The sequence below is a fragment of the Typopeltis vanoorti genome, chromosome 26 (assembly GCF_054136105.1).
Source record: "Typopeltis vanoorti isolate ZY-2024b chromosome 26, IOZ_Tvanoo_1.0, whole genome shotgun sequence".
Classification (NCBI taxonomy): domain Eukaryota; kingdom Metazoa; phylum Arthropoda; class Arachnida; order Uropygi; family Thelyphonidae; genus Typopeltis; species Typopeltis vanoorti.
Genome location: NC_143574.1, coordinates 2,856,488 through 2,871,060, shown reverse-complemented (window position 1 = coordinate 2,871,060; position 14,573 = coordinate 2,856,488). Strand labels below are relative to the sequence as shown.

At 34.7% G+C, this 14,573-nt stretch overlaps 1 protein-coding gene across 1 annotated transcript in view; it reads left to right on the top strand.

Moving 5' to 3' along the window:
• Positions 1 to 14,573, top strand: part of LOC150092270 (dynamin-binding protein-like) — a 247,536-nt gene that overhangs the window by 118,254 nt on the left and 114,709 nt on the right. The window contains exon 8 of the mRNA XM_090414833.1: positions 2,824 to 2,973. Coding sequence (XP_090270959.1) covers positions 2,824 to 2,973 — 150 coding nt within the window. The remainder of the gene's footprint in view (positions 1 to 2,823; positions 2,974 to 14,573) is intronic.

The window sequence follows — 14,573 nt, the reverse complement described above, 5'->3', positions numbered from 1 at the left end:
ATACTGGCATAGGGGAGCCTTCAACAGAGAAAGATGGAAACAAATGGGGAAGGCCTATAACCATAAATGGTTATTAAAAAAGGCTTAGAAGAAGAAGACTCTTATGCATAACTTTCTCCTATTTTGCTCTGTATTATTTATGAACATTGACAGGAACTCTTGATGTAATATCTTAACTGAATTGTAGTGTAGCCAATTCTCCCTGTCCTTGTTCTTCTTAAAAAAAAAAAAAAAAAAAAAATCTGTAAATGTTTTCTTCGCATTTTATCATTCAGCATTTACGAGTTCATTCTTGTTTTCAAGATCTTTTAATTTGAAATTTTCTCTATTAATGTTCATATATTTAACTCTGCAATTATGATTTTTAATTACTTATCTTCATTCTTGATTTAGACCAGGTGCACAGATGTCACTGTCCAGTTTTGCATTTTAAATGAGCCTGCATTACTCTACCTAAAACTACCCCATTTGAAAAGATAATTTCTTGAATGAGATAGCACTTCCCACTTCCTTTCCATGATTCTCGCGACTTTCCAATCTTTTTATGATTACCAACTTTGTACATTAACTTGGTAATCCAATTTCACTGCTTTTTTTTCCAGATGACCATCAGTTCTCTTAAAGTTCTGTTGAATTGCTGCTATAGTTGACTCACCTGTTTTCCCATTTCTTCAAAGAAATAGGAAATTTTGTTATACTATGTGTTAAGCTGTAAGCTTTTGTTACTGAAAAGTAGCAAACTTAATTTTCAGTTCATATATAGAATATAAGTTTCTGAAGTTATGTTTTTCAAATTTCATTCCCTCTTTGCCTGTTAAGCAAATAAATGGCTACTGCTTACTAACCTAGTATTGGATCGTACATCCCGGTTTTGACCCGCTATCTTGTTTTAACGTTGTTCTTATCAAGGTTAATTAATTGTATGTTGATTACTAATCCAAATATGGGAAATTTCTATTATACTGCACCAACCTATATTCAGATTAGTCTATGCAAAATAGTGTAATCAAATATTAATTAACTTTAGCAGTCTAATGTTTATATATATATATAGGCAGAATTTTACATTAACATTTAAGGTTCCCGCTAGATCCGATAATTTTATGAATGGTGCAGAGAAAAAGAATCAGGCAAACAACAAATTGAAATCACTAAAACAAAACATTTAATGCAGGGTTATATAATATAAACATAAGCATACTTTGGATACAGGATAATACAAAATAAACTCTGTTCAACAACTCATAACATTTACTCAACTCTTGGTATCAAACATTGAGTCTTTAAAATCTGATTTCTCCCTAGCAAACAAGGATAGTTCTAAAGTTCAATATCACTGAAATTCACAGCAAATATTTTAACAGTTGTATTCTTTAATTATCCTTTAGTCAGAAATCACATAGTTCAGTCAAGAGGTAGTTGTTACTTTAAGGGGGGAAGACTAATAATCTTCTAGCTTCAGTTAATTTCAGCATAAGCACCACAGTTAAAGTTAGGATTTAACAGGAGGTATTAATTCTTATAACTTCACTCTAAAATGCTATATAGTACAATGTTCTTACTGGAATAAATTCTTGCATATATTATTCGCTGAGGCACACTTAAAACTTTAGTTAACTATCACACTGGAGCAACATATTTCAAAAGTAATCTTCTTTTAAATAACTTAATCATTAATCTCAGTGCATCACAAATGTAGACACATTTTCACTAGAAAATTCACTTGTTCCTCATTTACTACTTTGCAATAAAATCAGTTTTTCACTAATCTTCCTTAAAAGTTCTGGAATTCATCATAACTTTAGAATTCCTTATCAATATTCTGAGTTGCCAATTTACATCCCGATCCTTCGTAATCTAATTACAGCACTTAATTCCTGTTACTACATCCTCTTACTTTACTCCGTGCTGCTAATTAGCTATCTGCTCATCTCTTCTTAATCTAATTACAGCACCTAATTCCTATTACTACAGTCTCTTACTTTACTCCGTGCTGCCATGAGCGTTCCCTGCTTCCTGCCTCTCCACACTGTCGTGAGTGCCCCCCCCTCTCTCTTCACCGCACTATCGTGAATCTTTTGGTCTACTGATCCCATGTATACTCTCGCTTTTCGCTTATATACCTTCAGTTTCTTTCCCGCCAAAACTTGTTCTCACAGTCTCTCTCATATCAGTTCCATCTCCCTTTGAATACCATAGCTCATGCGCCACCACGCTCGCGCTATCTAGTTTTAACTCCGTCTCCATGACAACAATTAGAGCAGCACATAAGCATTAGCATTACATAACATTTTACCTTTACATACAGAAATAAAATAAAATGATATTTTTCAATTCAAATAATATACAATTAAATAAGATGAACACAAATTCTTCTACTATTAATATAGGAATAAATAAAATAATATGAACGTTATTTTTATACAGAGTTCTTTCCATTATTTATACATATCTTAGATTAAATAATTAAAAAAAAAACTCAAAGGTAATTATATGAATAATACTTTAAGCAAGAGACAAACAATAAACAATATTTACAAGTGTTGCTTATGTTATGGAAGATCATGTTGGATTCTGAAAGAAATACCAATAACTTTAATTTCTCTTCATTCAGAATCCAACACTAGCACACTGAAGAGGTAAGGGTTTGGCATTTAATTAAAAGCCCTAGTTATGGAGGTTATCCTTCTATTTATCTAGCTTCTTCTTTTTAAATGATCTTTAATTTATATATCATTTATGATTACATGAGTGTTTGTAAAACTGGTCCTATATATTGATATTCGTATGGCTTCAATCACATGCAGTTTTATTTAATTGCAGTATGACGAAAAATCTCCTGCTGGACATTATCTAAAGAATGGTGTAGAGATAATGAAGAAGAAAACAAACTGTTTTGATCTTCCATCTATGCTTATTAAACCTGTTCAGAGAATATTGAAATATCCATTGCTTTTAAATGAACTGTTAAAGGTAAGGTATGTTCCAAAAAGACAAAGGAAAACACCTTTTTTTTAAATAAAAAAATAGCAAATTTTAATTTTTTTTTTTTTTTGAAATTTTGAAGTAGTGACAACTAATTAGTAGCATACATAGCACTAGCTTTATTAAATGGTTGTGTTATACCATTGCACATGACTTTATGCTTATGATTTGCCTTTAATATCACTTGAGTTTTAATCTGTTTTTATATAAATATTTTAGATTGTAGATAACTTTCACTGCCTAGTGAAACACAACCACCTTGCTTATTGAAAGTGTGAAGTGGTTCTTGTCATGGTTGGAGCAAATGGGAATGGATGTGAGACTGGTGGCATGGATAGGGAGGGGTGGCTGATAGACATCAGAGGGTGGTGTATGGTGGAGTGCCCCAGGGCTCTGCACTGTGACCACTACTCTTTAATTTGTACATTAATGATATAGCAGAAGATTTGAAGAGGAATATTCAGTTGTTTGCCAATGATGCAAAACTAGGAAGGGCAATAGTTGATAAAGGTGATGTAGTTACCTTACAGGTTTAAATAAATTGACAGTGTGAGCAATGGTTATCAGTTCACTGTTGTAAATGTAATGCACTTTGGGATGAAAAGATTACACACTTTGTATCATTTTTTTTTTTAAATAACGAAACCTGTGGTGAGATCATCATTAAAAGAAACACACATATTAACCACAGTGAAAATGATGATGTTCTAAGATACTTAGGATGAAATATTTACAAGCAAATAATTTTCACTGTGGTTAATACGTGTGTTTCTTTTAATTAATTTGTCTCATATTGATGGTACTAGTTTAGGAAATTGTTAAGGCTAGGGATCTGTTGGTGATGGTGGATAGAGATTTGAAATTCAGAGGACATATTGTAAGAGTTGGCAGAATAACTCAGAGGTAGATGTATTACTTGAATGCTGAAGAATACATTGACAAGTCAAGATAGGGAGGTTACTTACTATTCCTCTTTATAAGGCTATGATTCAGCGATGTTGACTATTTCATTTGCATTTCTTGGGGATCGGGAGGTGTTGGAGAGGATTCAGAGACAAGTGACCAAGCTGGTGACAGGTCTGTGGAATGTTCCCTATGAGGATAGATTGAGGGTGTGGGTTGCAGAGTTTAGCTGACAGGCAGAGGAGAGGAGAGGAGATATGATAGAATCTTATAAGTTACTAAAGGGATTCTATAAGATTGACAGAAGAAATTTTTCAGTACATGGGGAGTAGGGAGAAAACAAGGAGTCTTGGAAGTTTTCTAAGAGTGTGGTTAGTAAGGGTGTGCAGACTAGGTTTTTTACTTGGAGAGTGGTAAATGAGTGGAATGGCTTGTTAGAGGTGTTGAGGTGAATAAACTTATTCACCTCAACAGTGAATAAGTTTAAGGAGATGTATGATAGGTATTGTGTTAATAGATAGAATGGATCTCCCATGATGCTTCTTTTGACTCCATGGAGTACCATATAAATAATAATAATAATTGGTCTCTAGAGCACAGAGTCTGGTTTCTGTCTTCCACTTCCCTTTTCTATGCATTGTAGATGGCATCCTTCAAGGATGTGCCACTTTAGGAATCTGGGAAACCTTTCTATTTGAAAGTAAAGCAGTTCCACAGGTGCTAGATAATAATAGGACCAAACCATTATATATATATATATATATATATAATCCATGTAAAATCTATGAGAGTCACACCCAATTTAAAAGTTATTAGTTCTGCTTTGATTGACTTACCTGCATGTTATAGTTAGGAAAAGTGGGTGAAATAGGTGAACATACAGATCCTTCAGTGTATTTATATAATTCATCTTGATGTTTGAAGTATCTAGCATAGATATCAAGTTCAAAAAAAGGTTTGAGTGTATCAAAGTATCAAAATTAAAATCTTTCTTCAATAATTCTAGATTTACCTTTTTATATACTGCTTTTTTTTTTTTTTTGAACTATTCTAGAAAGAAAGAAAAGAGAGAGAGAAATATCCCAATTAATAAAAAAATTACTCAATAAGCAAATAGTTGATTTTTTGTTCTTAAAATTCATAGCATTTCTTATTTAAGTAGGGGAATGCCACAAAAAAAAAAAAAAAAAAGGTTAGTAATATTGTTTAGCTTGTTTGTATGTTGGGCATGATATCCTTCAGATTCTTAGTAAGCCGCTGGGGAATTTGGAACACAACGAGTCCTCATTTTATTTGGAAGATGCTATTTCATCCAAATGGTGGCAAATTTAAATGATACTAATTCAATTTGCTTGATTCATATAGTGTCAGGTCTCTTGGGATACATGGATAGATTAATCTCTTAATAGAAGAGAAAGTTTCTTATAATATTCTCTTTTATTTTGTATAACCACTGATCTTCCTTTGCCTGCATAATTTATTTATTACTGTTATTCTTCCTCCTTAGATTGGAAGGCTCTTTAAATTCAGATAGTGGTGAATTAAAAAGTGACTACTTTGCTCTGAATAAAATGTGAGCAGGAAAAAAAAAAAAAAAAGTAATTTACTAGATATTATATGGCAAGGTAGTTTTCTGTCAATATTATAAAGTAATTCATGATTGGAACCTACTTAAGTGTTACAGTATAATTGTAGCCTTTTGCTAAAACTACAACTACTTACTAACTTCTTTGTTAATAAGTAATTATAGTAGTAAGATGTTGCGGCATGTTGACATGCAGAGATAACATCTTTTATATGTCAAAATTAGAATTAGTTGATTCTGATTTTGATTTTGATAAATAAAATTGAGATGAAAAACTATTTAAAAAATCATCAGAAGTGCAAAACCTGACAAAAACACTTGTTCCACTATCTTTATGGAAGACATCATACCATAATGTATTGCGAAAAGTTTGGGTGGCAGCAAAATGCGGCAAGGAAATCTCGCATTAACCTTTGGTGTGGGATATCAGATGACAAAAGTGCATGTTTCATCCTTTTATATAGAAAGGGATTTCATCCCTTTCCATATAAAGGGATGAAACCTTCAGCTGGAGTCCTCTCAGACTATCCACAAAATGTATTGTGAATACATTGAGGACTCCAGCTGAAGTGATTATTGATGGTGGTGTTAAGCCCCTCTATGGTGGTAAAGTCTATTTGAAAGTGTTTTTAGGTATATATTTTTGTTGTTTATTGAATTTTTTTTGTATTTTTCATAATTTTTGAATTTTTTGCTGTTTTTCGTGGACATTTTTTTACCACAGTATTGCTGTAATTTTTTATGCTGTCTTTCATGTTAGTATGTTGGGAAAATTGATAGAATAGGGGCATGAAATACAGGTGAATGACTTGTGTGGACATAACTTGCACACAAGGAATGCTCAGACTCCAATCTAAACAGCAGTATTATTCACCAGCTGATCTCAAAACTTCCTGAAGTGCTACAATAGGTTCAACTCCATGTATTATCCACCAGCTGACCTGTGGAGACTGCTTTACTGTTGTATCCTGAAATGGATGCAGTACTGGTCCTAGTTCAATAATTATGGTGTAGAGGGCATGCAGTGTTAGTGCTGGCCAAGCAAGATGTGAGAAAAGGAAAACAGAAACTGGAGACCCTACCCTAGAGACAAACCATGACCATAGCCACTTCACACACCTCCCATAAGCAGGATGGTGTTTCACCAGGTAATGAAAGCCAATTACCACCTTGAGGTCTAGTTGGCATTTTCTCCAGCTAGGGAAGGTGTGATTTTAAGTCTGCACTACTTGCCTTGCCAGAGTCCCATTTGTGGACTCTGCCAAAACAAGTCTATATGTTTCATGCTACCAGCCATTAATGGTCCTGTTTTGAACCTTCATTCCTTTTCAGATAGAATTTCATTCTATCTTCAGAGGCTGATATATATACAGTAATCTGCACATCATTTGTCTCCAAAAATAGATTTCCTTTCATCACATCATATCCTTGATGGTAGAGCACACCATCTGTTCTTACCTCTATGATCTAAAACTAGAACTTAATGCTTAAAAAGAGAGCCAAAAGGCTTCACTTCAGCACTGTAAAATCATTCAAATTAAGTGTATACTGAATCCAACATTGTTTCAAAGCCGAATATATAGAAACTGTATAAAAATTTCGGCGGAAAGGTTAGCGTACACTTGTATCCGCCGAAACTTTTATATAGTTTCTATATATTCGCCATGAAACTCTTGTAGTTTCTCTATTCAGCTTTGAAATAATGTTGGATTCAATATCCACTTAATTTGAATACAACTTAATGCTCTCGTTAGAATTATGCAGCAGAATGATTTCATCTGGGTGAAAAAATCCAGCATAACGTTAATACACACATTTTTGTTCCTAAGAACTCCAACCGAGTATGTAGTCTCAATATCATACATTGCTGGAATCTCTGAACCAGTTTCAGAGATCAAAAAAAAAAAAAATATATATATATATATATATATATAACTTGGTGCATACTCTCTTTTCTGTCAATAAACTCTACTCCATGCCACCTTTCACTAAGGATAAACAGTTTCCTTTTCCATTCGGTGTTACCTTATGGTCTTCTGTCATACTTTGGACAGGACATTCATTTGAGAAGAGACTGGAAGAACATCAGTCCTTCATCCTCCATAAAAAAATCCCAGTGTAGTCTGAAAAGTTTGGTATAGTGTAACATGAAGTCCACATAAACCACAAAATCTTCTATTCATAGACCCATCTTTTACATATACTGCTTGCTTGGAAAGAAGTCAAAGGACACCATAGTATGAGAAATAAACATCCATGGTGCCCACCTTAATGAGATGTAGAATCTCCTTTCGCTGCGATGACTGTAGCAATTCTACCAGACATACTTTCACTGGCATACAATAGTGATCAATGAGAATTATTGATCACTCTTCCCATAGGCATGTAATGAGGTCTTAGACTGTTGTGAGGCAGATGTCAATTGACCTCAGTTCATATTACAGATGTTCGTTAGGGTTGAGATCAGGGCTCTGTGGAGGCCAGTCAAGCATGGCGATGTTCCTGTCCACAAACCATGCAGTTACAGCAGCAGTCTTATGGCATGGTACATTGTCTTGCTGAAAGAAAGCAATGGTTAGTTCTGTCGAAACGCCACAAAATACAAAGCATTGCATTGTCCAGAATGTGCAGATACTTCTCGGAGTTTGGTGTTCATGGTACCACAAACAGAGGTCCGAGGACAAACCAGGAAAAACAGGACCATCACACTGTCACCTCCAAATTTCATAGTTGAGGTTACACACTCTGGTAAGAGATACCCACTCTTCCACACCCACACCTCTATAACAATGAGAATTTTTGATCACTCTTCCCATAGGCATGTAATGATGTCTTGGACTGTTGTGGGGCAGATGTCAATTGACCTCAGTTCATATTACAGATATAAACTGAGGTCAATTGACTTGATAGAGGGTTTAATATCTCTTTATAACACAGCTTTCCATGCTTTGATGTTCCACTGTACATGCTTTTTGCACCACTAAAGTTGACACAGCATTGGTTTGGATAATGTGGGGCTTGCATATTTCTGTCCTACCATTATTAGTCTTGGTTCTGAATGTTTTTGTGCAGATTTGTGTTCCAGTTGATCCCTGGAACTCTGCCATTCATCGGCTGACATGTTGAAAGCAGAGTTCTAGGGATCAACTGGAACACAAATATAATCCTTTGTAACACCCTACAGTCCTGTTCAGTGAGTGTGGTGGGTCATCCACTGCAGGTAGCAGTTGATTCTCTATGCTTCCATCTCAGTTACTGATTGTTTACCTGGAATGGCCGATTTGCCGAATAGATAGGTCTTTGACATGGCATCCTGTCACAACACCTCTTTCAAACTTCATGGGTTCCCTTCTCGCAACCATTTTACCCAGACACAGTTATACTGACTTGGGAGCATTTTATTCCTTCAATTTATACTGGCTACAAATACGTAACTTGTTACATGGCATGATGCACCTTGCCCATGGGGGTGTCTATTGACTTCTTTTCAAGCAGTTGTAGGTACCATTTTAAATTTGAGTACTTATTTAAAGATGCTGTCAAAGTGCTACTACATTGCCACATTTAACCAGAATGACTGTCACCTCATGAAAATAATTTGAAATTTGAGAAAGTCTGATTCATATTAACTGTAAATGATAACTTTTTTTTTAAAGAAATCATATATATTTATCAACCTTAAATCTACTGTACCATACATGCATCTTGTTGTATCTCTTTTTAAATCCATTGTTTTTATTCTACCCTTTTGAATTGTCAGTTACACTAAAGAATCTGTAAAATTTACATTAAAAAAAATAAATAAGTTGACCCAACACACGAAAGTACCCATGGCATGTTTTTGGCCAAATTTAGTTCAGGAGAAAGAAGCAGTCTATTAACAAGTTTCTTGAAAAGCTAGGGATTGTATTCAGAGGGGAAAAGGTGATGGTTCCAAAGTAGATAGAATGAAGGAGGAAGATGAAATGTGTTTTGGTTCAGTTAGTTTTTAGTTGAACTGTGTACAGGCAGATGTTGACCAGTGACTGCTTGTATTCTTACATCATTAGAGAAAAGAGGGGGATGGTAGTGGCCAGTTCAATGGAGCAGTGCTCATGAAAGTATCTATAAAAAAGCATAACAGAAACAGAGAACCTATGAGAAAGTAATTGTGAGAGGGGTCACCTGTTAGGCTGAATACTCTCTTCTGTATAAATAACACTTAGTGAGGTTTTGAGTGCATTACTCAAAAACGTGAGAGCAGTATTCTGAGGTCGGTCAGATTTGGGATTTATGGAGTGTTAGGAGTTGAGTAGGTGAGAAGCTATGTTTGACATAAAAAAAAATACCAAGAAATTATATTCTCAGTTTAATCCTTTTTCCAAGTGTAAGTAACAAAGTTTGCACCCAAAGTATTTTCAGAAGTGGGGCAACTCATATATAGAAGATAATGGCTTCACATTGCTTGCACCAGTTTCAACCTTTATTGAGGTCTCATCAGTTGGGACCAGACCCAGAGGTGATACCAAGGTTGAAGTAATGCAGAAATCATATTTCCATATATGAGTAGCTAACCTCAATGAGACCTCATATGTTGAGACTTCAATAAAGTCGAAACCAGTCTGGGTAGTGACCCTTTCCATTATGAATAGTTATACCTGTCCATAAGGATATGTTCTTTGCATTATGGGATACTAAGGCAAGTGATGTGAAGTCATTAGCTTCTATATATGAGTTGCCCCACTCCTGAAAATACTGCAGGCACAAACTTTGTTTGCTTACACTTGGAAAAAGGATTAAACCAAGAATATAATTTCTCGGTATATTTAATTTATAGCATAACCAAGTGGAAAAACTTTCAACAACTATCTCTAATCCAGAGTATGTTAATAATAAGGTGTGACACCCTTTGGCTACTCGTATATGGAAATATGACTTCTGCATTACTTCAACCTTGGTATCACTTCTGGTTATATACCTTAGTAATAAACTTTATTGTGTATACAAATTACTTTTTTTATTCTTACTTAATCATATTGATAACGATTAAGTAAGAATAAGAAAAGTAATTTGACACTTCAAAGGTCATCATTAATATTATTTCAAGAAAGAAGCTTGTTCTTTTCCATAGATGTTACATCAATTAAAAGTATCCTTTCTTCCAGTATGATTAAACAGCAAGCAGTCCTCATTGTAATAGATATAATGATCAGAATACTGTTGCTGAGTTGAATAAATTTAATAAAAATTAAAATTACAACCTACATTTTGACCTATATTAAAGTAATCCTCAGATGGATATACGGCTTTGAACGACGTCCAGAAACATTTGACCCATTTATGCTCACATTTTTTTAAGTAAAAAATTATATAATTACACCAGCTCAAAAACACATTATTGTTAATTTCTCTTACTTTTCCAAAATATTGTTGTTGTTTTATTATTTTTGTTATTGTAAAAAAAACCAGAAATCTGTTTAACTAGGGTTTTTTTTTTTTTTTTTTTTTGTTATTCTAACCCATCCGATGTCTTGTTAATTTATAATTTGCCTAGAGTGTGTCTATGGAATGGGATTCGATATAAGTTTACGTAAGAGAGAGTCCTCTTATTGACTTTCTCTTAGATTTGGAGTCCTATAGTTATCAAGTTGCAACCTTTATCACCTCTTGACTTGTTGATTAAGGTTGCAACTTGCTAATTATAGGACTACAAAACTAAGAGAAAGTCAGCAAGAGAACTCTTGAGTAAACTTGGCTGGTATGAAAAGTTCTTGGCCTAACAATGAAAAAACGAATTTATAATTTCAAAATTATTTTCATTTTTCAACATAATCTCCCTTAAGTAATACATTTATTCCAGTGGTTATACATTAAGTTATACATTTATTCATTTTTCAACATAATCTCCCTTAAGTAATAAATTTATTCCAACGATGCTCCAGTGCCATTATCTTGTCCCTGTAGTGGTTCTCAGTAAGATCTGCAAAATACTCCTCTACAGCTGCAATCACATCTTGATTCGAAGAAAAATGCTGACCAGCAAGGAAGAGTTTTAGTTTTGGGAAGAGATAGAAGTTAGAGGGAACTGTTAGATCTTGAATGCAGAGCTTTACAAGCAAATTCTTCATTCAGGATTTAATATAATAGACTACTACTAATTAAGGAGATATCTGCACATCAGCTAATAATTATAAAGTGTTGTTTTATGTTTTGTAATAATGTATAGTCCATGTGTGCGATATAGTGAGAGTTATTGTTAGGTTATTTGTAATTCCCAAGTAAGCTGTCTAGTACTTTGCGAAATTCTGAGAAAAGTTTATAATAGTAATCCGGAATAATCGCGTATAATCGATATGAGTCGAGCATAGCGATGGAGGCTATACCTACGCGGAAATATGACGTCAGAGCGCCTTCCTAGAATAATGTAACCGGACAGGTTAGCGAGAGTGTAGGATCACCCAAGGGGCATGAACGATGGCGTTCGTGGGTGAAAACCGCATTGAATAGAGGACGCCCGAATAGGGCGAATAAAAGACGAAGCACGCCATTTTAGGGGGCTTTTTGACCTTTTGATCTTGGAGTGCCGGATTCAAGTTTTAGGGGGAGTTTGTCGGAGGATTCGTGAGAGAGCGGTGAGTTGACTATGGGAATGACGGACGGCAGGTTCTTTTCTTGAGAATGCTTGAAGATTTTCAAGCAGAGCTGATTGCGATATGACGGCCCATGTGGAATCGAGCCTTAGCAGAATGTCCCATTAGAGAAAGTTTCCTGCGGAGTGGTAGACAGCAAGCAACAGTCAGAAATGATTAGAAGAAAAAGCGTAGTACATCGCCAGGCGCAAAGACAGCCGAAGAATATGCAGTACGGTAATCCAGACCTACATGAGATGGCAGCAAAAAAATCTGAAAAGATCTGGTAATGTAAGAGTTTTCGTTCTTTGTTAAAATTTGTTTAGAAGAACAAGAAATTTGTGTGCATTGTAACTAAAGGACAATAGTAGAGAACTTTTAGCGAGAATTTGATTGAATTAATTAAGCCCTTGTGGAACAAATTAGTCGGAACACTAAATTAGCTGTATACAAGACAGTGTTCAAACCAGTTTTAACTTATGGATCTGAGAGCTGGGTCAGAAGTAAAACACTTGACCAAAGACTAGAGACTGCAGATATGAGAGTCCTGAGAAAGATTATAGGCGTGAACAGATGGCATCAATGGCAATATCATATTAAAAATGAGGATATTAGGAAAGAACTTGACATTGTCAGCATCCAGGAATGCATTAGCAGACCTAATCTCAGGTGGTATGGTCACTTAAATAGAATGGGAGAGGAAAGATTAGCAAAACAAGTGTTCTCTGCCATGTTGGCAGGGAAACGACCCAGAGGAAGACCAAGATATAGGTGGATTGATACGGTACAAAGTGCCTTAGACGATAGAAATATAAGATCTGATAATGTTGGAGTCTTGACAAGCAACAGACTGATTTGGAGGAAAATTGTAGATAGGAAGTTAGTAATGATGTAAATTTTTCATGTAGTACTGTCATATCCTGTACACCCCTTGAGGGTACATGGCAGGAATTTGATGATGATGATGATGGAACAAAGAGGAGTTGTTAAATAGGCAGTAATTTGTGAATGACTAGACTTGCTTAAAATGAAATTTAGAATTAAGATAATCATTGATAGAGTATTAATGAAAGTGTTCAATAAGTATTCTGTGAGTAACTTGTGAAAGGAGTTATATAGTAGTAGTATTTTGCTTAAACCTAATCCTTTCATAATTGAAGGATTTAACTTGCTCTGATTCATTGTGATTTAGTATAACCCTTAAATTAGAGTGAATTTTGATTCATTGAGTATTTAAACTTACATAACTGTAAATGTTTTACGTTTTTCCAATAAACATATTTTGTACCTTATACCTGAGTTATGCCTGATTACGAATTCAAACCACCACTTATGAAATTGAACTTTTTGGCAGGAAGGAATTTAGATATAATTGTTTAAGTGAGATTCGGTCTACGACTGCTAACTGAATCTGCACAGTGCTAGCGTGAGATAAATTATTGTGTGTATCCTTTTAAATTTTGAATTATTTCCCTGAACAAGAGTCTCTTCTGTTATATGATATTGGCTGGCGCAGCGAAATATAAATTTTGCCAATATCTGAAGAGGAAACAAATCTGAATTAGTATTTTAGGAGCACGACAATAGATTAGAAGGAGAGTTATTATAGAGGTAGAATAAGATATAATATAGAGAGATAGCGACATAACAATAGAGTAGCCGGTAGGACTTTGATTGTACAAAGTTTTGAGTAAGCAAAAGGATAGATTCTAGAGACACTAAGTTAATGTATAATAGGATTGAACTTACGTTTTACAATATAACATTATATGAAAGCTACAGATTTAACAGAACCAAATCTGGGGAATAGGGTCGATGTTCCAACAATTCATAGTAAAGATCTCTTAATTTTCCCATTGCCAAAACACTTTTATGGGCAGGTGCATTGTCCTGATGAAAGATGATTTTTTTTTCTTCTGCAAACTGGGTCTTTTCTCACGAATTTTTTTGTCTAGTCTGGTTAAAAGATCAGAATGATATTCCCAGGTTATTGCTTTATCCTTTTCAAGATAATTAATAAACAAAATGCCTTTAGCATCCCAAAACACCGATGCCATGACCTTTCCTGCCACTGAGCAACTGGCTTCTGTCCACTGTTTTGACTGCTGTTTGGATTCTGGTGTGTAATGGTGAATCCAAGTCTCATCCATAGTAAAAAATCGACACATAAAATCGTTTTGTTTTTCTTAAAACGCTCCAACCACTGTTCAGAGATTTTCATGCAAATACGTTTTTTGATCTGCTGTGAGCAAGCTCAGCACCCATCTTGCGCAAAGCTTTTTCATATACAATTCTTCATGCAAAATATATCCTACACGTTCTTTTTAAATGCTTATAGCCTCAACAATTTCACAAACTTTGACTCGCCGATCGTCCAATACCATATCGTGCACATGATCAATGATTTCTGGTGTTGTTACACTTTTTGGACGTCCTTCATGTGGATCATCTTGAAGGCTGGTATGGCCATGTTTAAACTCAGCAGCCCATTT